The following is a 26620-nucleotide window of genomic DNA, read 5'->3' as shown; positions in this document are numbered from 1 at the left end:
TGTCCCCTGGGCGAGATAAGGGGCGGCTGAGGAGGCCCGTGATTAGGCCGTGTGCTAATAAGCCATAGTGACGGACACTTTCACAATCCCTCCGCAAACCCGGACACGTGTGTGCCTCCTCTAGTGGCCTGGGGAGATGGGCCTCGATTTAAAGCCAGCGCGCTAAGAAGCACGGCACAGAAGATGGTAAACGCTGGGTATTTTTATACACCGTCCGGGGCATAAAAATAGGGGCCCGGCCCCACTTTCGCCCTCATGTCGCCTTTCAGGTGAGCATCGCCCAGCGACAGCCACAACCCTTAAAGCGACATTCCCCCACATGGGAGCACCCCCGTGGAGCTAGCCCCCCCAACTCGCCCTGCACAACTAAACCCCCCCCAGCCTCCCACCCCCTCCGTCCACGCCAGCCCCAGAGCCTGGTTTTGCAACAAGCAGCCTGCGCCGTGTGTCATTGTCTTTGCATCCGGCCGGGCCGTGCAGCCGGACAGTGCGCACACGTGCAGGGGAAGGCCAGGTGGGTGGGGGGCGGCTTGGCGAGGAATGTGATTCGTCCTTTTAAACAGCAGCCGGCCGCCGGGAGGAAGCCCGGAGGGGGCATGGCTGGGGGCGGAGCCGTCACGGGGCCCGGCCGCGTGAAATCGCCCTTCCCTCCTGTGGGCCGTGGGGCGGGGCGGGAACTCGGCGACTCTGACTCACGCGCCCGAGGAGCTGGCAGCCCGTCAGTTCCACGACTCCTGCGGCCCCATGGGAGAGAGAAAGCACGTGGCCCTGCCTTGGCAGCGTCCGCCCCGGCGCCACGCACATGGGAGGCCCCCGTGGGGGAGCGGGAGGCCCCACGTCCCCGGGCCCGGAGGGGAAGGGCGGCAGTTTGAATGTAAACAGCCGCCTCCGAGACAGCCCTGGAAGACTTGCCCCAGGCGGAGGCCTTCCTGGTGGGCGAGGGAGCAGGCTCCCCCCGACCGGCCTCCTGCGGGGCCCTTGCACCTTCTTCTGTGGCGTGGGGCGCGGGCCCCAGAGTCGGGCTGGGGCGGCCCGGAGCCCGGGGCCCATCCAGCCCGGCCTGGGCATGCTGCTAGGTGAGCCCCACCCAGGCCAGGCACCTCCACAGCCCACGTCACCCGGGGCAGTGAAACAGCAGCCCCCTCCTTCCTCGGGCGAGGGGCATTTCCAGGGCTGGTGGCGCATTAGCCACTGGGCCAGTGGGGGCCATAACCGGGGCCCAGCCTACTCAGGGGCCCCGGAAAAATAGGTGCTCCGGCACCCTGCCCCGTGGTGGGCAGGCCGGGCCGGGCCGGGCCGGGGGGGGGCTGCAGGCAGAAGGGGGAGGAGCTGGTCCCCCACTTGTTCTAGCCCAGGGCCCACAAAGCTCTAATCCGCCCCCACCCGGACTGCGGGAGCAGAGGGAAGGTGCGGGTGGGCACACAGCTAGCACCCCGGCCCGCTCCGGCGCTCGCAGTGTGGCCCAAACACCCGCCGGCTGGCCAGCGGAGCTCACAGGGCCAGGGCCAGGGCCAGGGCCAGGGCCCCGGCCTTCCCCACAGCCTGGCTCGGCCTGCTGGGCTGACGGGCAGCCCCTGGCTCCCTGCCCTCGCGCCAGGCTGCTCGGCCAAGAGGAGCATGAGCAAAACGTGGGGCTCCTTCCTTTCAGGCTAAGCACACAGGGGAGGCGATTAGGTTAAGAGCAGAGTCTGTGAGTGAGGAAATAAGCTCCCCCCACCCTAGTGTAGGGGAGGGAAACTGAGGCACAGCATGAGTCAGGGGCTCGCCCAGGCTCACACACACACGGGGAGGCTGTCACAGAGCAGGGAACTGACGGCAGATCTGCTGCATTCCGGGCCTGCCTGCAAGCAGACCTCCCGTGTCCCCTAGCAGAAGGGCGACGCGGAAGCCGAGGGTGCAGGAGACAGCAGGGCCCAGAGGAAGCACTGGTGAGCTCTCAGGCTGGCCAGGATCAGGTCCCGGAGGCCTGGAAGCACAGCTCAGCTGGCACCGAGCGCCGTACCCGCTCTGGGGTGGGCAGGGGGGTTGCTGTGTCCGGAGGCCACCTCATGCCGGGCTGGGCGGGCGCTGGAGGAGGAATCGGGGGGAGAGGGCAGTTTGCATGATCCCAACAGTGCAGCAAGAGCCACTCGGTCCCAGTGCAAAACCCTCCCAACTGACCCCCAATGCGCAGCAGGGCACGGAGCCCCCAGAGCCCACCCGGGAACGACAGCCTCCCGAAACCCCCCCCGTACAGTGCTGGGAAGGAGGCCAGGCCAAAGCCGCAGCACCCCCCTGCCCAGCACGGGGGCAGGGTCCTGAGCCACACACAGAAGGCACCCATGTGCCAGCATTGCACTAAAGGTTGAGCGGCTGCGGCACGGCCAGCTCCCCGAGCCGTCCTGGAGCACTGGGTTAAGGCAGGGCAGCCACAGAACAGTTTAATGTGATTGGACAGTGCGTGCCTCAGTTTCCCATCTCACCATCGGGGCAGGAGGCATCAGGGAGTTTGCAAAAGCCCCCTAAGAACCTCAGGAGAGCCCTATAGGCAGGCCCCAGATTCCCAGCTCTCCCACTTTTATAGGCAAGAGCATTTACTTAAACCGGGTGCTTCGCTCGGTGCTGGAATGCAGCAGCCTCTGGGGTGGAACCCAGCCACACAGCACCACTGCCGCCTTGCGCATCTGGCCACCAGCAACCCAGCGTCTTCGCCCAGCCCCGTTTCCGAGCCTCCAGCTGGGCCGAGCCCTGGCAGGAAGCGCTGACCCACAAGCGGCTCTGCCAGGTTTATTTTAAACTCAGCGGCCACGTGAGCAGTCTGCGAAAGGCCTGCCAGCCCTGCCGTGCACGTGCGGGCGTGCTCACGTGGGCAGCAGGGCCGAGCTTTCCCAGACATGGGCACGTCGCTTCCGCCCAGCGCCCTGGGGAGCGGCGGGAGCTTCGGTTTTCTCACCGCTCGGAGGAAGCCAAAACCACGTGAAATCCTGGCCCAGTTGGCTGCGGCTGCCGGAGGCACGGCCAGGGAATGGAGAAGCAGTTGGCTGCGGCTGTGATTTAAACCGTTCAAAGCCACTCCAGCGCTGGGATTTAAACAGAGCTGCCTCCCCTGGGCAGGAAGGCCCCCCGCCCCCACACCGACAGCCTTGAATCCAAGCGTCTGCCCGGAGGCAGAGTCACTCCACGCTGCCCGGGCAGGTGCACAGCCGGGTGAAAGAGCCCCGCTCTCGGAGAACAGGCCGGAGCGGGGGGCTAGATCTGCTCTGAAAGACACAGGGCCCCGGCCGAGCCGCGAGGGCGACGGTTCCTGCAGCCCCCCCGGGCTTGGCCCTGTCTGCAGGGAACGTGCACCCAGCTGGATACACGGCCATGCAGCCTTAGCGGGGCTGAGACCCTCCTCCAGACTCGGGGCCAGGGTGAATTAGCGGCTGCACACGGGGCCGTCCTGCGTGCAAGGGGAGAGTTAGGCACGTGCTAGTCACACAATTGTAGCCTGGAATCGGTGCAGGTGCCCCGTGCCGGGCCCTTTGCAAATCCCCCTTAACGGGACGGCCTAATGGCCCAGGATCCTAGTCCCTGGGGGCCCTGCCCATCCAGAGAAGTGGACAGGGCTGGATGGGGATGGCAAAGCAACTTAGAACCTTCCCCCAGCTCCGCCTGCCTCCCTGCAGCCATGGCCAGGACTCCCCGGGCAGAAATATCCCGCCGGCAGGCTTGTGCCACGGCTCGCACTAGTGCCACGAGTGTGAAATGCTCCCAGCAGGGCCTTACTGCAGCAAGCTCCTCCGGGCCTGTGCAGCAGGGCTGGCTCCAGGCGGTAGCTCCCCCACTGCCGCGGTGCCGATTTGCTGCCGGTAGCCCAGGGGCTGACTTGGCAGAGCGGGTCCACGGGGAGCCCAATTCCCCTGGGACGAAGCCAGCAGTCAGGGGCCTCACAGAGCGGAGGCGACACGCCAGGAGCCCGCGCGGCGCCAATGGAAGCTCAGAGACGCTGGAGACGGCCATTGCTCAAGACCTTTTGACCTGGCTGTTTATTTTTGGCTCGGTTACACGTCCCTGCTGAGACCGGCCACCTTTCCCATAGCCCCCATACCGCACAAAGGGGAGTACATCTTGTCACACACACGTACAGGCAATGAAACAGCTCGCCGCCCTCCAACCGGCTCCCCAACGCACACCGCCCCCAGCTGGGCAGAGCACTCCCTGGGAAAGGCAGGCGCCAGCCCAGCGCGCTGCCGTCCAGCGTCACTTCGGCCGGGGTGGAATGTCCACTACGTGGGCCGAGCTGGCTTAAAGCTCAAGTAGCTGCCACTGAAGTCAGGGGCGTGGCTCCATGCAGGCCAGAAAAGAGCAGCTCAGAATCCAGGCCGCCGCGGGAGCTACCAGTGGGGCAGGGGGTTACTCCTGTCGCGTCCCTGAGGGGCTGGGATTTGAGCAGCGGTAACGAAGGACCCTGGCACGCATTCGAAACGGGGGGTCATAAATACACAGCGAAGAGAAGCCTCAGGGCCCTCCCCACACCTGGCTCCACACACACAAAATCACTTACAAATATTTGGAAATAGCATCATTAAAAAGACACCACCTGGTCAATCGTTAAAAGCAACGGCCGGTTCCTCTTCCCGGGTTCAGAACTCAGCGGGCACCCGCCTGCTTCCGACGCCAGCGCAGCCACCCGCTGTACCCCAGCGCCAGGAGCAGCGGGCCCCGACGCAGGCTCCACGCGGCCGCTCGGGCCTTGCTCTTGCGGTGCAAATTAGGCTTAAGTGCTTTTACCACATTGCTGCCGGCTGAGCCCCACTTTCTAGCCGGCTTGGAACCTCGCCTGTGGTCACCTTCGCTCAGGAAGGGTGATGGGGCCGCACAGCACGGCCCTAGCTGCCAGGAACGGGCACGGGACCCGTGACGGAAGAGTGGCGATTCCGACAGGTGCCGGAATTCGGTTGCACCGGGCTAGTTCACAGGAGTTACTACCCGGGGATGCACCCGGGCGATACCCTGGAGTCTGGTCAACCGTTTCAGTGCGTCTCCACCCCCAGAGCAACGCCCTGGTGAATCGGGTGCCCACGTCCCAATGTCCACAGAGAACGTGGCCGTTTGCACTAGGAGCCCCCTCGTGCACTAGTGCAACACCCGGTCGGTAGCTGTGGAAGGTCAGATACCGCAGGGGTGGGCAGCAGCCTCAAACCCTAAAACAGGCAGAGGGAGACACTCGTCTGCATTGAAGCGGGTGCAATTCTGCACGGACCCACAGGGCTCACTGGGGCCGCACTGGGTCTCACACCATGAAGAGGGGGTGCAGGCCCGGAGCCAAGCCAAGGCAGCCCGACCTCCCCAGCCCCTGCAGCCTCCTGGCTGAGCCCTGCCACGCAGAGAGGGCGCAGAGCCAGCCAGGAGGCTTCTCCACTCGAGCCTGGCGTCTGCCTCCCCCACACAGGCCCCCCAAGTCACTTCACACACCAGGGCCACGGCCCAGAAAGGGGGGGTCTAGGGACCGAGGGTCCCGAGCAGCCTGGCTGCGGGGGGTCGCCAGGACACCGGGGCTATTTAAGATCGCTCAGCACGGCCTGTGCACATCTCCGTGCAGGTGGGGGTCAGATTCTTAGCCCCCTGCCCATCACCTTGGGACCCAAGCATCCTCCAGCCTGACGCCAGCGGCCCAGCGAGACACCAGCTTTCGAGGGGCACGGCTGGCGTCCTGCTGTCGCGCAGGCGGCTGAAGGCGGGGGGCGGGGGGAAGCAAGCTGGCAATCGCATGGGGCCGGGGAAGGGGAGATCAGCCAGCAGGAGAGCACAGGGCAGCTAACAATGGGTCACATTTCCAGCTCCCGGTGACAAATCTCCCACTCAAGCCCAAGCGAACGCGGAGCCGGATCGGGGCCTTGGCTCCGGCGCTGCGGCTGGCAGGAGAGGGGATGTGAAGAGGCTCTGGTTCCTCAGCCTCACAGCTGCTTTCAGCGCTTAATTTGGCAAATCCTGGAGCTTTTCTCCAGTCCCTGAGACCTTCCTTCCCTTGTAGCCTCACCCAGGACCCTTCCTGCTCTTGGCCACGAGTGAAATCGTGCAGGTAGGACTGCAAGGGCAAAGCCGGAACCTCCCTGGCGAGACAGCGAGCTCCCTGCACCCCACGGCCCAGGCGGCCGATCTCGCGTCCGTTTCAGATGCACACGACTTGTTTAACCCTTTCAGAGCCTGGAGGCACCATGGCGAGGGGACACCCCCCGCCTACAGCCACGGGCGGATGCTCGCTCCCAGCCATCGGCCCGGACAACAGTCCCCACTGGAAACCCAGACTGGGGTCGCTTTAAGCTGCTCCGTCCAGCGTCCCGGAAACCTCCAGCCGAGAGCTTCGGGGGCCCTCCAAAGCCTCATTCGCGCAACCTCACGCAGATCTGGGTTGGTGTCAGAGCGACAAGTCCGCCTGGTAGGAGCTTCACAGCGTGGAGATGGGTCTAGCCCAGGGGGCTGGGAAGCCCTGGAGTGTGGCTCAGTTCTGTCATCCCGGGAGGTGCGTGGGGTTCCAGCAGGCGCGCGAGTTCCTCGGTCCCGTGGCTTCCTCCCCGGGAGTGGCTGGATCTGCAACCGTGCCCCAAGAAACTGGCTCAGCAGACGGGTCTCCCCTTGGGAAGCAGCCGCGGCCTGGCAGCAAGGCGCGTCAAGTCTCTTCCATGCACGTGATTCCCCCCCCCCCAGTCCCCCTGCACCCCTCAGAAGTTCATGCGGCTGTAGAGCTCCCGCCGGCTCTTCTCTCCCGCCCACGTGCGGCTCTTCTGGCGGAACTTGCGCAGGTCCTCTTTGAAGTCCTCGTGGTGCATGGGCCGGTAGTCCTGAGGTTCACAGTGTGCCTGGGGACAGACGTGGGGCGCGCGTTACCGGGCGTGGGCGACAGGCTGGCCAACAGCCTCGGCCCTCCCAGCCCGGATGCGGCTGCAGCCCCTCGGGACAGCCGGTGGTTACCTGCTCACGGGCGGCCACAGCTGGGTCTAACACCGGTCACCCCGCCAGAGGCCGGACACCGCCCCAAGCTTTCCCGATCGCCAGGGGCCCAGGCACCGCAGCCCCATCTTCCGACCCTTTCACGGGCTAATCAACAAGCCCCAGAGACGCCGGCTCCTTTGCTGGCTTCCCGCGGCCACCTGGAAATCACCCTCTTCGGTTTGTAAACGTGCCAGGACTCAGTCACCGCCCTGCCTGCTCACAAGGCCTCTCCAGCTGCCCCCTCGCCCCCCCACGCCCGTTCCTACATGGCAGCACCCTGTCTCTGGGCCACGAGCCCCTTCCTGCGCGCCGGGTCCCTTACTGCCGCGCCCGGCCCTAGACTCCGCAATGGCTCAGCGGCTGCCTGTTCACCCAGACCCTGGGAACGCCCGGCGTCCAGGGCACGACGGACCCCCGGGTGCTCCCAGCAGAGCGAGGGCAGCGTGTGCGGGACGGACGGACGGACACCCGCTCCCGCCGTGACTTACTTGGTACTGCGGGAAGAATTCTTTGTATCCTCCTTTCAAGATGTACAGTTCGGGGTAGTGCAGATTGGGGTACTCGTTGCAGGCCCGATCCTTCTCCCTGACAAACCGGCACCTTCGGGGGACAGAAGCACAGGAGGTGAGAGCGCATCGGACCCGGCTGAACTTCCCGCTGGGGTCGCGTTGAATGCCGTGGGGTGTGGGGCCCACTCCTCAGCTGGCTGCTCTGAAGTCAGAGCTGGACCAGCGTCCAGTGGGCTACGGGTCTGGCCCACAGGTTCCCACAGCACCTCTGACCCCAAATACACTCTGACAGAGAAATGCAGCCCCCTCTGGGGGGGAGTGTGACAGCGCAGCACAAAGCCGTCCCTGCTCCCTCTCTCGGCTACCGGCAGCAACGCTCCTGCTCTAGGCTGAGTGAGAAGGGGCCGGCCCACGCGAAGACTGGCCGGCCGCGGAAGCTGCGCTGGGGTTCACCCCGGCCTGGCGTGGCTGTCGGCTCCGATTCTGTTCCCACAGAGCTCGAGCGGCGACTGAGTCCAGACCACGAGAACCCCGAGCGCCCAGGCCACGAGCCGAGGGACACAGAGCCCCCTGGACACCTCGACCCCGTGGGAAATGCCCTTGGGCCTTGCTCTGGACAAGTCTCATGGGGACCCAACGGCTCGGAGCTGGATTCCCTGCTTTGGGCACGAGGGAGCTGCCGCGTGGTGGGATGGCACCAGCCCGCCGGGGCTCTTTGAGCCATTCCTGCCTTGTACAGTCAGGGCCCTTCAGCAGCCTCCTGCAACGACGTTCTGTGCAGCCCTTCCATGTAACCCTCGGCATGGCAGCCCCGCCCCCGGGGCCGGCAAACGGGCTGGGAGGGCGTCTAGCACCCGCGCGGCTCGGGCCCCACTTACATCCTGGGCCCCCTCTCCGAGGAGAATTCACAGTGGAAGATCAGGATCACCCGCTTCTGCCCGTCGAGCGGCACGATGGGGTCCCTCAGCAGGAAATCCTCCACGTCCTGCTCCAGCGGCAGGTTCACGGCCCCCTGCAGGGAAGGGCGTCGCGGCGTCAGGAGAGACCCTCCCCGCCCCCGCTGGCCCAGCTGCGCAGGAGGGGAGAAGCTACGCGGGCCCGGACACACGCGGGCCCCGACTCCCCGTGCCACGTCGCCCTGGCCCGCCGGCCCGTCCCACCCTCTGCACCCGCCACAGGCCTACGGCTGTGGGTTGTGGGGTGCCCGGGCAGCGCCAGCCCCCTGCAGCCCCCCGCGAGCGTCGGGAACAGAACCGGGGTCCTGACCTTGATGTGGCCTCCCTCGTACTCGTAGGGATACCGGCAGTCCACGATCACGCAGCTCTCGATGAGGCTGCTGAAGTGGCCGTTCAGCACCGCCACCATCTGCACAGGAGAGAAGGGGGCGCAGGGTTGCAGGACGCAGAACGGAGCCGTCCCACCCGCCGCCGGTCACCCAGGGCCGTTGGGACTCGGCGCCGGGCGGCACAATCAGGCTCTAGCCCAGGACGGGCCCGAGGAGGGCGGTGCGGGGAAGGGAGGGAGCTGAGCACGAGGTGGGGGTAATGGCTGCTCAGGGACGTTTGGTAAAGACCACTGCAAACAACGGGGCGCACCCACCCACCCACCCACGCCAGAACCCTCTGCCCCATCCCAGCCCTCGAGCTGCACGACCCGCCCCGCCCCTTCCTGCAGGCCGCACAGAGAAGTCAGGGTACGTCTACACTAGCTCGTTAGTCTGAGCGAGGTAGGGTAATTAGGGCAAGCAGAGTAGGTAGCTCGAATTAAAGATCCTAATTTGAACTACTGTTACTCCTCATTCCACGAGCCGCGGGCACGGAATTCGGACTAAGGGGGATTTAAAAATGGCGGCGCCCGGGAACATGCAAATGAAGCCCAGGATATTTAAATCCCGGGCTTCATCTGCAACTCCGCTTGCCCTAATTACCCTACCTCGCTCAAACTAACGAGCTAGTGTAGACGTACCCTCAGAGAGAAAGCGAGAAATCAGCGCGTCCGTCGCTTTCACTGCCACGTGGAAAACCCGCGGCCCTAGTCCTGGCCGGCCGCCTCCTTACCATTTCTGGGGAGATGTATTTCAAGTCCTGGTGCTTCCCTTCCACCGTCTGCAGGAGATAAGCCTACAACAAAGAGACCCGGGTTAAGCTCTTCCCTCGGGGCAATGGTTCCTATGATAAATACCATCTCAGAGACCAAAACTTTACCATTTTCGGGGGAGGAGGGGTAAAGAAGGGCTCGTGTTGCTTTGCCGCTCCAAGGCGGACGGGTGTTTTAAACCAAGCCTGCAGGGTCTGAACCCCCAAAGCCGGGCCAATTCCCCCCTCCCTTACATTATCAGCTGGGCAATCGGGGCAGAGCTGGCTTGCGCTGGCCATTCCGATCAGGCAGCTGTTATCCAGGTGGCAGGGGTGCCCAGGAAGCCGCAAGCCCCGGGCTGTGGATTCTCTTGTCTTGTGTGTGAAATGCCGGGTGCAATCACCACATTTCACCCCGCTTGGGAGACTCGTCTGTTTCACATTCCATGTCTAGTCAATGTCACCGCCCAGCCCATGCAAGCACAGGAAGCTATGGTTTCCAATACAGCCCGGGAGGGTACCAATGGCTAGTGGGGGGAGGGGGTTGATTTTGGTATCTTTAGTACCAAGAGGTTTTGCTTTCCCCACCCCCAATACCTTCGAGAAGTCCCCGATGAGTTCCCGGTGATCGTTATCCAGGATGCTTTCGATCACATCGTGGCAGAGGGATTTGGAGCGCAACAGCCTGGATTTCTAGGAGGAAACCGAGACTGGGTGTCAGAGCCGCACTGGAGAGCCTTCTGCAGAGCCTCTGGGCTGGGAACCCGGGAGGCAGGTCTGTGGTCCGGGCAGGGTGTCGGACGCGCTGATCAGGGTGAGCTCAGACTCCAAGGCCAGGAGGGAAGCCGGTCGGGCCTCCTGCTGAGGACAGGCCCCGCAGCTATTCCTAGAGCCGAGCTTTCAGAAACACAGCCAGCCTCGAACCAGGGCCAGTCAGTGCTGGAGAACCCGCCGGGACCCTTGTCCAAGCAGAGTGAAGCGGCACGGAGATCCGGCACTAGATGAGCAGTCTCTGCCCAGCGGCGTGGTGAATTCCGTTTGGTCCAGCCGGGGTTTTATCACCCAGGAGGAACCAAAACTCAAGAGGCAAGAAACCTGCAGCCTTTAAAAATCAGTGGGTCTGGATGCCCCGTCTCCACTGCCTTGAACTTGTGCAATTCCTCGTGCAACACGAGCAAGACACGCCGACAGCGACAGGAGTGCCCCCTCCCCACTCTGCCGGGCTGCCAAGAACCTGCCTCATGGGGGCTGCCACAGCCCTCAACAGAGCTCGGCTCACGTGTAGACCTCAGCCGCCCCACTCTCCTGGCGGTTACGTGCCCACCCGCAGGAGCCCAGTGCCCGGGGCTGTCAGGGGGGACAGGCTGGTGCACAGGCGGGCTCGGGCATGGGAGATCTCCAAGCACACAGCCACAGTGTGGGCGGTAGGGTCGGTGGCCGGCTGAGGGCGGGAGATCTCCAAGCGCACAGCCACAGTGTGGGCGGTAGGGTCGGTGGCCGGCTGAGGGCGGGAGATCTCCAAGCGCCCAGTCACAGTGTGGGCGGTAGGGTCGGTGGCCGGCCGAGGGCAGGAGATCTCCAAGCGCACAGCCACAGTGTGGGCGGTAGGGTCGGTGGCCGGCCGAGGGCGGGAGATCTCCAAGCGCACAGCCACAGTGTGGGCGGTAGGGTCGGTGGCCGAGGGCGGGAGATCTCCAAGCGCACAGCCACAGTGTGGGCGGTAGGGTCGGTGGCCGGCCGAGGGCGGGAGATCTCCAAGCGCACAGCCACAGTGTGGGCGGTAGGGTCGGTGGCCGAGGGCGGGAGATCTCCAAGCGCACAGCCACAGTGTGGGCGGTAGGGTCGGTGGCCGGCCGAGGGCGGGAGATCTCCAAGCGCACAGCCACAGTGTGGGCGGTAGGGTCGGTGGCCGGCCGAGGCCGGGAGATCTCCAAGCCCACAGCCACAGTGTGGGCGGTAGGGTCGGTGGCCGGCCGAGGGCGGGAGATCTCCAAGCGCCCAGCCACAGTGTGGGCGGTAGGGTCGGTGGCCGGCCGAGGGCGGGAGATCTCCAAGCGCCCAGCCACAGTGTGGGCGGTAGGGTCGGTGGCCGGCCGAGGGCGGGAGATCTCCAAGCGCACAGCCACAGTGTGGGCGGTAGGGTCGGTGGCCGGCCGAGGGCGGGAGATCTCCAAGCGCACAGCCACAGTGTGGGCGGTAGGGTCGGTGGCCGGCCGAGGGCGGGAGATCTCCAAGCCCACAGCCACAGTGTGGGCGGTAGGGTCGGTGGCTGGCCAGGGGGCGGGAGATCTCCAAGCGCACAGCCACAGTGTGGGCGGTAGGGTCGGTGGCCGGCCGAGGGCGGGAGATCTCCAAGCGCACAGCCACAGTGTGGGCGGTAGGGTCGGTGGCCGGCCGAGGGCGGGAGATCTCCAAGCGCACAGCCACAGTGTGGGCGGTAGGGTCGGTGGCCGGCCGAGGGCGGGAGATCTCCAAGCCCACAGCCACAGTGTGGGCGGTAGGGTCGGTGGCTGGCCAGGGGGCGGGAGATCTCCAAGCGCACAGCCACAGTGTGGGCGGTAGGGTCGGTGGCCGGCCGAGGGCGGGAGATCTCCAAGCGCACAGCCACAGTGTGGGCGGTAGGGTCGGTGGCCGGCCGAGGGCGGGAGATCTCCAAGCGCACAGCCACAGTGTGGGCGGTAGGGTCGGTGGCCGGCCGAGGGCGGGAGATCTCCAAGCGCACAGCCACAGTGTGGGCGGTAGGGTCGGTGGCCGGCCGAGGGCGGGAGATCTCCAAGCACACAGCCACAGTGTGGGCAGTAGGGTCGGTGGCTGGCCGAGGGCGGGAGATCTCCAAGCACAGAGCCACAGTGTGGGCGGTAGGGTCGGTGGCCGGCCGAGGGCGGGAGATCTCCAAGCGCCCAGCCACAGTGTGGGCGGTAGGGTCGGTGGCCGGCCGAGGGCGGGAGATCTCCAAGCGCCCAGTCACAGTGTGGGCGGTAGGGTCGGTGGCTGGCCGAGGGCGGGAGATCTCCAAGCGCACCCCCAAGGGGTATTCAGCCGCCAGCCCTCCCTGGGGAGGAAGGCTCCGGAGCCAAGGAAAGGAGGGAGAGGCAGACTCCCCGGCTCCATCAGTCGCTGTGGCACCTACCGGCTCCTCCACCGGCTCCGCCAGCGGGCTGCCCGCCAAGCTCTTCCGCCTCTTGGGTTTGACCGGAGTGTCCCTGTCCTGCGGCCGCTCCAGGCGCTTCAGGATGGGCCGGATCACGCTGCTGGGCATGGAGGGCGACCGGAAGAGCTGGCGACACTTGCCGTGTCTCCCCGACCTCTGCGCAGGGGAGAACAGCCGGCGCTTAGCGCCTCGGCCTGGCCTTTCCCGCAGCCGGGGCACGGAGGCGGGGCAGCAGCCTGGCCGCCCCCGTGCGGACCCCAGGGGTGGCAGGCTGACCCCCGCATGCTGATCTTGGCTTCGCCCTCGGCTGGGGAGACGCTGAAAGGCTGGATTGGGCACCCAGCCCCCCCGTGAGGCGGCGTGACTCCCATTTGGTGTCGGGGGCTGTCCCGAGGGACTGTGGGGTCAAATCCCTCCGGGGTGCAGAAAACGAGGCCCCACAGTAGCCAGGGAGATCCCAGCGCATCACCAGCCACCCCGACCCCCGCGCCTTCCCTCCAGGTCTGCGGCAGGCCAGGCTGGCAGCGAGCTCGGGTCACCCCACCCCATCACGGGGGCAGGGGTGTTTCAGCACAAGGGGGGCCCCCGACTGCAGGCTGCCCTGTCCAGACCTTTCCCCGCCCGCAAGCTCCCTCGGCGAGGCCCCGAGCCTGCACCAGGCACCTACGTACCACGTCCGCGCCTTCCTTCTTCACCAGCGGGGCCGTCAGCAGGTTCTCCATGCCGGGCGGCACGGGCGCGTCGCTCTGGGGAAGAGGCGGCGGGGTCAGAGCGCGGGCACCGGACGGCGGATTCCCACCGGCCCCCTCCCGAGACGGGCGCTGGCAAATCGCACGCTGCCAAGGGGCTGCAGGCGCCACACGGGCTGCATTTCGCCCCATTCACATCCCCTGGAGAGCACCCAGCTGCAGGAGAGGCACCGAGAGGCCGTCTGGATGAGCGTGGTGGATCCCCAGCCAGACCAGGGAAGAGACCAGCACCCCCTGCCCGAGGGAGGCTGGGAAGAAGCGAGGGGCAGGGTGGCTGGGACTGAGCCAGGGGGTGGGACCCCCGCAGGCCTTTCGGTGCAGCCGGGGGCTTAGCTCTGAAGCCCGTGCCCTCCAAGCTACGAGCCGGCGGCCCAAATGGGCAGGCGGGACGCGTGGCATGAGCTGGCCGGCGAGGGAAGAGCCGCGCACGGTACCTTCAGCTCCTCCTCGTCCAGGATCTCCATGAAGCCGTCCTCCTCGTCGGTCAGGGAGCAGGCGAGGGAGGCGCGGCGCAGGCACACCGGGCTCTCCGCCACCACCCCCAGGTTCTCCTTCTCGGGGGTGCCGTACTGCGGAGCACACAGCGAAGGGGCGGGGTTAGGTGCCGCCGGGGCCGCAGACAGAGGGGGAGGCATCTGGCTGTGGGAGCAGCCTCGGCATTTGGCCCTGAGGGGGTCTCCTCCGGGGGCGAACCCCCAGGAAATGCAAAGAGACAGTTGCCGAGCGAGCGGGTGCAGCCGGAGCATGGGACGGCCCCTGGCTGGTACCTGCCACTCGCGGACACTGCGCCCTGTGTGACGGCGCGTTGGGGGTTCCCCGTCTCCTGCACCCCGAAATGGCACAAACAGACTGCACCAGCCGGTGGAATAGAGGAAGTTTATTGCCTCTCCAGGATACAGCACAGCCCAGATGTAGTCTGGTCACAGAACTGGGCTAGGATGCCTCAGGCCCCCTTGAGTTGGGGGGAGACTGGGCCCCTAAACTCCAGCTCCTCTCCCTAGGCTGTCTCCTCCATCCTCACAGACAGCCCGCCACCAACTCACTCCCTTCCAGCCCTGCCCCCCAGCCAAGGCAGCATTCCACCTTCCTTTGTTCCTCTCCATGGGGGGTGTCTGGCCACTGGTTCAACAAGTTTGGCACTACCTCTGCCTAGCGAGGTTTTCCCTGCTGGGTCTTGCTCCAGACAGCAGAGGTCACCACAGCCCAGCAAGTACCCCCACTACGTCACACCCTGCCCCAGAAGCAGCTGCATTTCCCGGGCGGTCCCTGCACATACATTGCCCCGGCCCGTGGGGCAGCCTGGGTCCCACCCCGCTGGCTAAGGTGGCAGTGCTGAGATGCCACGGGTGCAGATCCCGGGCACCGGCATCACCAGCCGCCCAGCAGGTGTCTAAGTGCAGCTGGGCCCACGGGCAGCGGCGCCACCTTTTGCCACACTTCCGGCCAGGGCCAGGCACACGCCCGCCACCCTAGCCCGGCCCCTCCCCTGCCCAGGCCCTCTCTCACCATAAGGTCCGGGGCGGAGTTTGGCCTCTGTGCAAAAGGGTCCTTCTCGCCGCCCCCATCGCAGGGGTGAAGCCGGCTGTGGCTCGTGGGCCGGCGCGGGATCTTAAACACAAACCCAGCCTGCCAAGGCAAAGGGGCCGGACGTTACCCGACTGGAGACGGGCACCTCTGCCCCCCGGCCCTGGGCGCCAGCCACTCGCCGGCCGCCTCTGGGCAGGACACAGCCCTGGGCGAGCGGGCACGGCTGGGTCACCGGCTCCCCCCGGGCAGGGCGCGACGGCTCTGCGAGGACAGCGCCTGGGGGTGGCCGGCGAGCCCAGGGTCCCGCCGGCTGCGCTGCCGAGCACAAGTCAGGCTGAGCACGAAGGGGCTGACGCAGCTGGAGCCAAGAGGCCCGGGGTCGTGGCATTCAGGCAGGGTCTCCAGGCACGTCCCCATGGGGCGGCCCTGAGGAAGGGGCCATACCGCGCACGCCCGCCCTGCCCCGAGAGGTGGGGCTGGGACCTCTCCTGGAACCCGCTCCCCAGCCCAGCCCGTCGCCGCCGCGACTCACGTTCTCCTGGCTCCCTCTCCGCCGCGGGGGCCGCGCCTGCTCCGGGCCATTGAACTCCCTGGCGTTGGAAATGGTTTTCAGGGCAGGGCTGGTGCCCAGGAGTGTCTCCTGGAAGAGAGGGACAGTCAGACCCACTGCCCAGCCTGCTCCTGCCACTGCGCAGCCCCCTGACTGGGTCACTCCCCCTGGAGCACCCGGCACTGGACGCCGCTGGCTGGACCCTGGGTCTGACCCCGCTCTGATGCCTCGCCAAGGTTTGCCACCAGTGGGTCCCCTGCATCCCCACCTCAGCGCAGCGTCTGGGGACTCAGAGCCCAGCAGGGACGCCTCTCGCCCAGAGGCAGGAAAAGGGGGGGCAGCACGTTGCTGCTTCTCCTGCCCCACAGGGATGCACTGCACCCCCCAAACCTGAACCCCTCCCCTCGGAACAGCAGCCGTGGGCCCCTCCCAGGCCAGATCTCCATGGGCAGCACCCTACAGCCAGCACTCTGGGCCCGGGGTGGACACCGGCGCCTCCAGCCAGGCAGTCAGATCCGCCGCGGGGAGACGGGGACTCACCGGCAGGGAGTGGATCCTCCGGACGGGGAATTTGCTGCTAAAAAGACAAAGCAGGGACAGGTGTCAGTGGCAACCGGGGACACGCCCGGCGCACACGGGCTGCTGAGCCGCCCTGCTGCCCCGCATCCACCCCGCCCCGAAAGCAGCACTGGAGCCCGACCCGAAGGTCCTGCAGGAGCTGACCAGGGCGGGCAACTCCCAGCTCACCAGGGACCCTCCCGCAATGCCCAAGGGAGGGCAGGGAAGCGCAGGAAGGGCGAGGATCGGCTGCTCCCACGGCCAGACGCCAATCAAGGCTGCTCCGCGCCATCCCAGCGGCGCAAGGGGCTCTAGGAACAGGCTCGGGCGGTCTGTGAGCGGGGCGGCGGGTCCGCTCTCCCGCGGCGGGGCCCAGCGTTCCGGCCTCCCCCTGCAGCGCCCGACGGACGGGGAGACGCGGCGGAGGGCGAGCCCCCGAGGGATCGAGGCGGGTGCACTTACTCCGAGACGATTCTCGCCGATCCCAGGATGGCTCTCTCGAAGCTGCAGGAGACAGGGAAGGCGCCGGTTACGCTCCCGGCCCAGTCCTGCCACCCTCCCTCCCAGCGGAGCAGCTCCCTCCGCAAGCAGGGCCCAGCGCGGGCTCCGTGTGGCCGGTCACTGGCCATCTGGCCCGACGCGGCGCCACAGCCGGTGAATGAGCAGGGGCCGCGCGTCTCCGGTCACTCGGAACAGCTCCACAAAGCAACGGACAAGCCATCTGCTCCGCGTCTCGGCGTCCCGCCCCGCCCCTCGTCCCTCCCCACGCTGCCTGCCCCGCAGGCCAGCCAGGGACCCTGCTAGCTCCAGGTCCTACGGCTACGGATCCGGGCCGTCTGAGCCGGCAGGGCGCTGAGCACCCAGGGAGTTCAGATGGGGCCGGGGGAGATACCAAGCGCTGGATGCAAACTGTTTATATGGGAAAAACAATCCAGCCAAGCGGCCCCAAATTGGGCACCCTAAAAACAGAGGCCCCGGAATTCGAGGCTGCTTTGTAAATGTTTGGCACGAATGCCACGGTTCTTGGATCCCCCCACCCGGCCCTGCTGGCAAGAAGGGGCCAGGAAGGGAACCGCGAGGGCCCCGGCCCCGTGTGGGGCTGAGCCCTGCCTGAACCCGGCCCTGGCCAGGCCGACCCCTCGCGTGGGCAGGCTCTGAGAGGGACGCGGCCCCCCTCCGTGCAGGCGCCACTCGCCGTAACGAGCGCGGGTTAATTAGACGCCCTCTGACGGGCAGGGTGGTCCGGGGAGGCGGCGCGGCTCTCGTTCGGAGACGTTACCGCCAAGCGTGGCGGGAGGGGCCCCTCGAGCCAGCCCCGGCAAAGCGCCTTTGTGAGGCCGGGGGGGGGGGGGGGGGGATTTCTATAGCAACCGGCCTGGCGGCTGCTTTGCACCTGTATGCAAATGGGCACCATGGGGGGGGCCCTCAGGCAGCTCCTGTCAGATCAAGGCCCCAGGCGGGGGGGGGGGGGGAGGAGTGTGGCAGCACAATGGGGGGGGCAGCCAGTCAGCAGGGCGAGTGAAGGGCCCCCCATGCCAGCCAGAGGGAAGAACGGGCCCAGCCCCAATTAATTCAGCTGGGGGGGGGGGGGAGCCTTTGGACTCTCCCTTGTGGAATCCAGCCCCCCGCCTCCCCACCCCCCATCTCCTGGGAGCCTGCGGGCGGGGGGGGGGGGTGCAGGCCCGTGGCCAGCGCCGCCCCAAGCGCCATCTGCTCAGCTCCACCCCCAGGCGGCACATTCTCCAGCACCACGTCTGTCGGGCACCTCGGAGCAGGTGCCAGAGGGACGGGGGCGTGGAGCCCCGGGGGGGCCTGGAGCCCCGGGGGGGCCTGGCTCGGCCAGACGCAGCCGCTGCTTTGTGTGTGGCAGCTCGGTCAAAGGGGGCACCGGGGCCCCCAAGGGCCCAGCGGGACCCGCTCACCCAGTACGGCCGCAGCCGCCGGCCAGGGAGCCACACGCCCCCTCGCTGCTACGGCCCCGCACGGCCCCCCCCCCCGCACGGCCCCCCCTCGCTGCTACGGCCCCGCACGGCCCCCCCCCCTCGCTGCTACGGCCCCGCACGCCCCCCCCTCGCTGCTACGGCCCCGCATGGCCCCCCCCTCCCCGCACGGCCTCCCCTCGCTGCTACGGCCCCGCATGGCCCCCCCCTCCCCGCACGCCCCCCCCTCGCTGCTACGGCCCCGCATGGCCCCCCCCCTCCCCGCACGGCCTCCCCTCGCTGCTACGGCCCCGCATGGCCCCCCCCTCCCCGCACGCCCCCCCCCTCGCTGCTACGGCCCCGCATGGCCCCCCCCTCCCCGCACGGCCTCCCCTCGCTGCTACGGCCCCGCATGGCCCCCCCCTCCCCGCACGCCCCCCCCTCGCTGCTACGGCCCCGCACGGCCCCCCCCCTCCCCGCACGGCCCCCCCTCGCAGCTACGGCCCCGCACGGCCCCCCCTCGCAGCTACGGCCCCCCCTCGCTGCTACGGCCCTCACCCCTGCGCCCAAGCGGGGAGCCCAGGGACTGGCAGGGGAAAAGCAGCTACTGCACATGGACACCAGCGTGGCCCTGGGCCGGTGGCCCCGTTGGGCCCCTCTTTGCCACGGCTCCCGCCCCCCAGCTCTGCCTGTGGCCCAGCCCGTGGGGTCTGCTCCGCACAACAGACTGTCTAGGTGGACCTCCGTCACCACCCCCGAGCAGCACAGGCACACCCACCTCGCCTCCCGGCGGGCTGCGCCACGGGGAACTTCTCCCGCCAACCGCCCCCGCCCCGAGAGGAGGCAGCTAACGGAGCTCCCCGGGCAGAGCCCGTCTTCCTGAAAATACTGCGGGGGCCCAGCTGCACCCATGCGGCCTCTCCCGCGGGGGCCAGCCGAGCTTGGAGACTGCCGGCCGCCCCTTTCCTGCCCGGGGAGGGGTTCCTCCGTCGCTGCCGTGAACCCACCTCTCCAGGAGGCAGGAACTGGCGAGATGGAAGAATTCTTCCGCCCACCTAGCAGTGTCTACGCCAGGCCTTAGGCTGGCTTAGCTACATCCCTAGGGATGTAAAGGGTTACCCGGTAGCCTTATTGGCATGCTTACCAGGTAATAGGGATGTTAATGGTTAACTGGTTAACCGGTGGGGGCTGGGACAGTCCATCCTGCCCACTGGACCCCTGTCCTCTAGGGTTAGCCAGTTAAATTGGGTTGATAAAAATCGATGATTTTGAAAACAAAAAACAGATTTAAGTTAAATCCGATTTTTTTTTAAAATAAAATGCTTTGAGGAAAAATCCTCTCTAAAGATGGATTTTCATTAAGATAAGTTATAGCGCGAAGATTTCATCATGGAATAGGGGGTTTACGTTCTATCGTATGAGACAATCTATTCATGGCATGTTTAAGAAAAGTTTTGTAAAGGCGTTCCAATCGTTCACGGATTAGGGACCCAATCTTGTGGGCTTCTAGAGGCTATTGATTATTTAGGTTAATCTTGCTATCTCCCCAATGGGACTCAGTCTAGAAGGTACCACTGGAGATGCTGAGTTTTGCAATTCTCCAACGGTAGATTTGTGTCTCCAGAGATAACATGCTTGTTAACAGCAAAAATGTTTTGAAAGACAGAAAGCTCATCCTTTTTGTCCTGCAAATTTGTGTTCACAGAATCAAGCCCTTCCCTCTCTGGAAGTGCAAAGTTTCAAAAAGTTCCAAGAATAGAGGACTGTTGGGGGTGGAACAGATTGGACAAGGAGAAGTCTGGAGATCAATGTGCAAAGAGCGGGACAGGCAGTAGAAACAAAAGTGAAACTGTTTGAGTAGCATATTCCAGAAGTCTGAGGTCTTTCTGAGTGCAGCCTTCACTGACCTGAGACCTACCCTCCCGTTCTCTCACTGGAATGCACTTTTACGTAGAAAACCATGATTCAATCGAGTCTTCCTGACTAGTGCTTTAAATCCATTTATTGTTTAACTAGTTAATTTTTAAAATTGGTATTTACATCCCTGTACATCACACAGGGCATGACATTTCACAACTGAATTAGTCACTGCTACTGCATTGGGCTCAATCCATTCCACCCTGCTGGTATTTTCAGATTCTCTTAAAGTCTTAAATCCACTGCTATTCCTTTCCTCCTCCCGCGCTTTCTCCCCTCCCCCCCAAATGGATTAAGCTCAGCTATGAAGCATTTTTGGGAAAGTAGATCCAATTATAGCTTCCCTTTATACTGGAGGACAGGAGTCGTGTCACGCCACGACTAAAATGCAGCTACCTCTGGGGGGGGCGGGGAGCTTTACAACAGCACACAGCAACACGGCACGCTAAGGTTTGGGGCAGGACTTGATAGAAGGGGGACCAGAGGGAGGCAGAATGGAATTATTTCAGAACAGGGGTTGCAAAAAGACTTTGTAGACCAGCTTCACATTCACCTCGGATTTGCCAACGGGCATCCCCAACAGCAAAGCACCAGTCTCGAGGCTCCCACCCCACTTCTGGCAGCATCTGGGTTTTACGTGAGTGTCTCCGTCCAAGATGCCAGGATCACAGCCCAAGCCACGTGGCCCTCGAACACCCTTAAACCTCCAGCTAAACCAAAGCTGCCTCTTTTCCAGTGGTCAAATGGCTCCCAGCCCGCCCCACCTCCCCTCCCTGCTCCGACAGGCCTAGTGACAAGGAAATAACTTACACATCTTCAAAGGGCTCTGGGTCCAGGTGTCCAGGCGAGTCCAGCCCAATGCCTGTGCAAATGAAACACCCGTGGCTCAGTCCCTAGCAAGGCGGCGGGTGCAACCCCCCGGCTTCCTTCGCGAACGCGGCGGTGCTCGGGGAGAGAAGGCAGAGGCCAGGTCTCTGCTCCCCACAAGCCACGGGGGAGACGAATGTAACGACGAATGTAACGTTCATTGCAATCGGGGGAAGCTGAAGCCGCTCCTCCCCTGGGCAACGCCTGGCTTCCTGGATCCCAACCCACTCCCAATTCCCCCGGGGCCAAGGGGAGTGGATTTAACTGCACCTCCCAACCTCAACCCCCTGGGGAAAAATGTTTTCCCCCTCCTCTGGAGATGCCCAACAACACATGCAAACCTGCCCCATTTCCTCCCCCCTCCCAACACATGGACCCCCCCTCCCCCCGCCCACTCCAGCTGCCGGCAGCATTCCACATGGATGGTTTAAACATCGCTGGGCCCTTTGGAGCAGATTTTAAGCCAGGGGAAGGGAGTCACTCCACTCAGATCATGTCTAGTGATAATAGTGTCAACAAAACCCAGCCCAGGGGCCATTAACTGTTCACGCTTATCCAGGCCTGCTAATTCAATCAGGCAAGGGCTGGGTTCCTGGGCACCTTTCCCCTCCATTGGGGAGATGGGGGGGGGGGGGTTGCCCGTCTTCCCGGGGACCCTGGCAATGCTCCGACTATAGGAGGCCCTGGGGGGGCTCCGGAGGGGACGCACAGGCTCGCCCCAGAGAGAGGGCCCCCACGGAAGTGTCTCTTTAGCAGAGATGGGCTGCAGCCCCACAGCCGGGATCTGGTGACCCCGGAGAGAGCCCGGTTCCCAGGACGGCAGCGGCCGACCGCTCTGCCCAGAGCCAGTCCCTCCCCAGGCAGGCCAGCTGCAGAGGGGGGATGCGGCCCAGAGACACGGGAGACCTCCCCCCGCCTCCCCACACGCTCCAGAAGTCAACTGTGGAGCCCTGGCCCTGCGCAAGCCTCCAGAGACAAAAGTCAAGGGGGTGGCCCCATCCCCATCCCCCAGTGACCGGCACTGACCTGAATCCAGAGACTCGGACCACCCAGAGTCCTGCGACGACTCCGAGGAGATGGAGTCCTGCGACCGCGAGGACCACTCGCTCCTGAAGTTGATCCCCAGCTTTTTCCTCTTGGGGGTGTCACACTCACTGGAAGGGGGGGGGGCAGAGAACACCCGTCAGCAGCTGGAGGGCGCCAGCTGGCGAGCCAAGCAGGAGGCACCGTGACCCGACCAGGCGGAGGCAGGGCGGCTCGGCTCAGCACGCCTGCTTTCTCTTACGCCAAGCCTGGCACGGACGGATCCGGGGCAAGTCTCTCACCCCTAAATTCTTAGCTGCCCCCCAACGTGGGGGCACCCAGGGCTTGGCTGTGAGAGGTGCCTGGGGGGGGGGGCAATAAAACAAAGCAAAAAGAAAACGAAAAAAAACCCCAAACGGGCCCCGACTGGCCCCAGCATTGGATGCCAGCCCTCCCCCCCCCCCCCCCATCCTCCCATCAGTTAAAGGGGCAGGAAAGGCTTGCAGCCGTGCCAGGCTCTTTCCTGTCGAGCCGCAGAGCTCGGGGCAGAGGCGCTGGAGACGGGGAAGCTTGAAAGGATCCCAGGGGCTTAGGGATGTTCCTCCTGCTTTACTTTACAACCCGGGCAGGACCCTTATCTCCTCGGCCAGATAGGGGAAGGGGAGGACCAGAGAGGAAGCGAATTTGCTCCAAGCCAAGCGGGAGCCGGGCTCTGCGGCCGCACTTCCCTGCCAGAGGACTGAAGTAACTGCACGGCCTGGCCGCCACGGAGCGGGACGTTGGTTTGCACCGCGTGAAGGGGCCAGCCCAGCATTCCTACAGCATGGCCGGAAAGGCCACACGGGGCCTGCCCAGCTCTGGCTCGGAGGGCACGGCACGGCTCTGGCTCGGAGAGCATGGCACGGCTCTGGCTCGGAGAGCACGGCACGGCACGGCACGGCTCTGGCTCGGAGAGCACGGCACGGCACGGCACACCTTGGGCTCCGTTAATTAGGGGAGGCGGATTTTCAGAACTGGCCCAGAAGCCTCGGCTGCTGCAGTGGCTGGCTGAGCCCGGCGGTGTGGTTCTGGCGGAGCAGGGTGTTTTGGGGGGCGGAGGAGATGCAATAAGGCCGCCCCGGGAGGAGCAGGATACTCGGGCCTTGAGAAAATGTCTCCCAGCCCCTCACCCTTACTGGCCTCTGCCCGAGCAGCCGGCACTAAGCGTTACAGGCTTCCTCTTGCCACACAGGCCGGAGGCAGCTGCCCACGGCTCCATACAGGCCACGTGCTGGGACACAGCACTCGGGCTGCAGGGAAAGACCCCCTAGCTCTTCCTGGAGACGTACGCCCGCCAGCCTCCTGGGCAAGCCAGAACGCACCCACCGCTGAGCAGCCCCCCCACCCAGGGCAGACCCCGCAGCACCCACATCCTGCCACCGCAGGCTCAGTCTGGGAGGGCCAGATCTGGGGGGGGGGGGGGGGGCGGGGGGAGATTCAAGGAATTGGCTTCACAGGATTTGGCCCCACGGGGGAGACAGAGAGGGGGGCTGCGCATGGTATGTGGGGGTCAGGATCCAGCTCACTGGGCCGTGATCAAGGGGTCCATAAGCAATAGTCAGCTTCAGCCGAGCCAGGATTTCACCCCTGCCGTTCCTGCCCCCTGCCCCACCCCAGGTAGGTGCAAAACCAGCTCTGCAGCCAGGGGCAGGATTCTGCCCCCCCACCGGATGGAGAAGAGCCAAAGCTGCGTGGAAACCAGAACATTCCTCTGACCAGCTCTGGGGACCCAGCTTGCCTGGGCTGCCCCTGGGGTCTTTGCACTGGCGCTTCGGGGGGGGGGGGGAGGAGCAGGATTGGGCCTCTTCCAAAGAGAAGCAAACAGGCAACATGAAGCAGGGCTGGAGCACGGGTAGCAGTTCTCCCCCTCCAACACCCACTGGGGCCGCCCAGCTCCTCCTGCCCCTTGCACGGGAAGCACCCTGTATTACACCCGGGCGGTCTCCCATCCCAGTGCTAGCCAGGCCCGACCCTGCTTAGCTTCCGCGATCAGACGCGCTCTGGGCGGCATGGCCATAGGCAATAACAGAGTGCACCGGTCCCGGCCAGGCCCTGCCCCGGGGCTGGGGAGCAGCCGGCCCGCAGGGGACTCCCGGCCGGCATTGCACCCCCAGGGAGGCGCCCCGCTGCTCGCCCCCCGGGGCAGGTGGGGCTGAGGCAGCCCGGCCCCAAGGCTGTTCCGGAAGCCTCTGTCCGGGAGCCGGGCCCGCTACCCCCCCCCCCCGGGCCTGCCCCGCTGGGGATCGGGGCTGCGGCCGCGCTTGGACATTTTACAGGCTGGGTTGCTAATCGTGGAGCCCCTGAATGGATCTATGCAGCCCAGCCCCCCTCCATTATCACCCCCCCCCCCCCGGGCCGAGACAGCTTCCGCCCCACACCGCCATAGTCTGCACGGGATACACACACACAGAGAGCACGCAATGCACCCCCCCACACACACACACACACCACGCAATGCACCCCCACCCCACACACACACACACACACACACACCACGCAATGCACCCCCACCCCCCCCCACACACACACACAGAGCACGCAATGCACCCCCACCCCACCCACCCCCCCACACACACATACACAGCACGCAATGCACCCCCCCACACATACACAGCACGCAATGCACCCCGATCTCTCACACACACAGAGCACGCAATGCACCCCGATCTCTCACACACACAGAGCACGCAATGCACCCCGATCTCTCACACACACAGAGCACGCAATGCACCCCCATCACACACACACACGCGCGCGCGCAACGCAATGCACCCCCCCATCACACGCGCGACGCAATGCACCCCCCATCACACACACAGCGCGCAATGCACCCCCCCTCACACACACACGCAGAGCGAGCAGGCAATGCACCCCCCTCACACACACACACGCACACACAGAGCGAGCAGGCAATGCACCCCCCTCACACACACACACGCACACACAGAGCGAGCAGGCAATGCACCCCCCTCACGCACACACAGAGCGAGCAGGCAATGCACCCCCCTCACACACACACACGCACACACAGAGCGAGCAGGCAATGCACCCCCCTCACACACACACACACACACACACACACACACACAGAGCGAGCAGGCAATGCACCCCCCTCACACACACACACACACACACACACAGAGCGAGCAGGCAATGCACCCCCCTCACACACACACACACACACACAGAGCGAGCAGGCAATGCACCCCCCTCACACACACACACACACACACACACAGAGCAAGCAGGCAATGCACCCCCCTCACACACACACACACACACACACACAGAGCGAGCAGGCAATGCACCCCCCTCACACACACACACACACACACACACAGAGCGAGCAGGCAGTGCACCCCCCATCACACACACACACACACACACACACACACACACACACACACACACGGAGCGAGCAGGCAGTGCACCCCCCATCACACACACACACACACACAGGCAGAGCGAGCAGGCAGTGCACCCCCCATCACACACACACACACAGGCAGAGCGAGCAGGCAATGCACCCCCCCCCCCCACACACACACACGCACACGCACAGAGCGAGCAGGCAATGCACCCCCGGGCACGCAGCGGCTCTCACCTTCCCAGGCCGGCCAGGCTGTTGAGATCGAGGGCCAGGGTGGTGACCGGAGACATGACCCCGGCCGCCGGCGGCAGGAGGCCACCGGGGAGCCCCGGCAGCCGGGACGGCCTCGCAGCTGCGCTCCTGCCGCGGGACGGGCTGCAGCCGCCCGGGGCCCCCGCGTCCTCCATGCGGAGCGGAGCCGGCGGAGCGCGGGGCCGGGCTGGCGCGGGATGCTCCGATGGGGATGCGGGGCCGGGCCCCTCTCTCCGCCCGCGCCTGGCCCGAGTCAGCGCCCCCCCCCCCCGGGCCCTGTATTTATATTCGAAAAATAACACGGGCGGCCGGCAAGCGGCCAACCAATGGGGCGGGCCGCCCGGCAGAGCCAGCCCCGCGGGGAGGGGACAGCCCGGAGCCCCGCCGGGGGGGGCACCAGCCGTGCGATGCGGGGAGGGAGGAGCGAAAGGCAGCGGGATGTGGGGGGGGGCTGCACGCTTGGGGCGCCCTCCAATAGGGGAGCCACCTCTCCCCCTCCCAGGGCCCCCATCTCCCCCCCTCACCCCACGCCTTCTCCACTCCCCTTCCTGGGGGGGGCACCGCATGGCCCGATCCCCCCCATCTCTTTATTGCTTCTGCAGCCGAAATACTCGTGGGGGGGGGGGTCCTGCTTTGGGCAGGGGGCTCCTGAGGTCTCTGCCGTGCGGGGGGGGGGAGGAGAGGGGGGTGTGGGCAGGGAGGTTTGCAGGGCTCTGTATGAGAAGGGCGGGGAGACTGGAATGAAATCCTCCCCCCCCTCCAGCTGGCAGGGTCTGGGGACCCCCTGGGACTGGGTGCAGCCAAATGGAAACCTGCCTCATAGCAAAAGTGAAAGCGGCAGGGCCTGTTTGCATCCCCGGCCTGAGACAGGCAGAGAACAGAGGCCCAGAGAAACTGGGGTGAATTAGAGGTTTCCCATTGGGGCGGGTTTAATGGGCTGAATGTGTGGGGGGGGGAGGGTTAGGCCCTGATCCTGCCACCGGGTCATTGCTGCTGATAGGGCCAAGGCCAGAATAGCAGCCTTAGTCCCCCTCCGTCCTCCGCCCACCCCACACTGCCAGGGTCCCCCACCAGCTCTACCTCGCTATTAACCTGAGGTCCAGCTCTGCAGCTCCCCATGCAGGCCACGTAGGCCTCACAGGGCCCAGGCTCCCTCTCCA

At 65.5% G+C, this 26620-nt stretch overlaps 1 protein-coding gene across 2 annotated transcripts; it reads right to left on the bottom strand.

The window, feature by feature from the left end:
• Positions 1-3989: 3989 nt before the first annotated feature.
• Positions 3990-25727, bottom strand: CDC25B (cell division cycle 25B). Of its 2 annotated transcripts, none has more exons than XM_075931094.1 (16): positions 25443-25727; positions 21803-21930; positions 20720-20771; positions 16536-16577; positions 16056-16092; positions 15498-15605; positions 14945-15064; positions 13873-14007; positions 13361-13435; positions 12669-12845; positions 10136-10231; positions 9521-9583; positions 8730-8828; positions 8342-8475; positions 7443-7554; positions 3990-6821 (listed from the first exon to the last, which is right to left on the bottom strand). In XM_075931094.1, exons 1-16 carry the CDS (start codon positions 25613-25615, stop codon positions 6684-6686), a joined length of 1689 nt encoding a protein of 562 aa, XP_075787209.1. In that variant the 5' UTR covers positions 25616-25727; the 3' UTR covers positions 3990-6683. The 2 variants fall into 2 exon arrangements, with proteins under 2 accessions (XP_075787209.1, XP_075787208.1); XM_075931093.1 differs by having other exon boundaries at positions 16056-16089; positions 25443-25725.
• Between the last annotated feature and the right edge of the window lie 893 nt (positions 25728-26620).

Source organism: Pelodiscus sinensis, chromosome 5, assembly GCF_049634645.1.
Source record: "Pelodiscus sinensis isolate JC-2024 chromosome 5, ASM4963464v1, whole genome shotgun sequence".
Taxonomy (NCBI): domain Eukaryota; kingdom Metazoa; phylum Chordata; order Testudines; family Trionychidae; genus Pelodiscus; species Pelodiscus sinensis.
The sequence above is the reverse complement of the archived record's forward strand: the minus strand, read 5'-3'. Positions and strand labels throughout refer to the sequence as shown.

Excerpts from the sequence above, each read along its gene's own strand:
- CDC25B (XM_075931094.1), bottom strand. The coding sequence starts at position 25,615 with ATGGAGGACGCGGGGGCCCCGGGCGGCTGCAGCCCGTCCCGCGGCAGG. Across the intron at positions 10,232-12,668 it reads CGGAGCCGGTGGAGGAGCCG|AAATCCAGGCTGTTGCGCTC; the intron begins GTAGGTGCCACA and ends GTTTCCTCCTAG. Across the intron at positions 8,829-9,520 it reads AATACATCTCCCCAGAAATG|ATGGTGGCGGTGCTGAACGG; the intron begins GTAAGGAGGCGG and ends TCTCCTGTGCAG.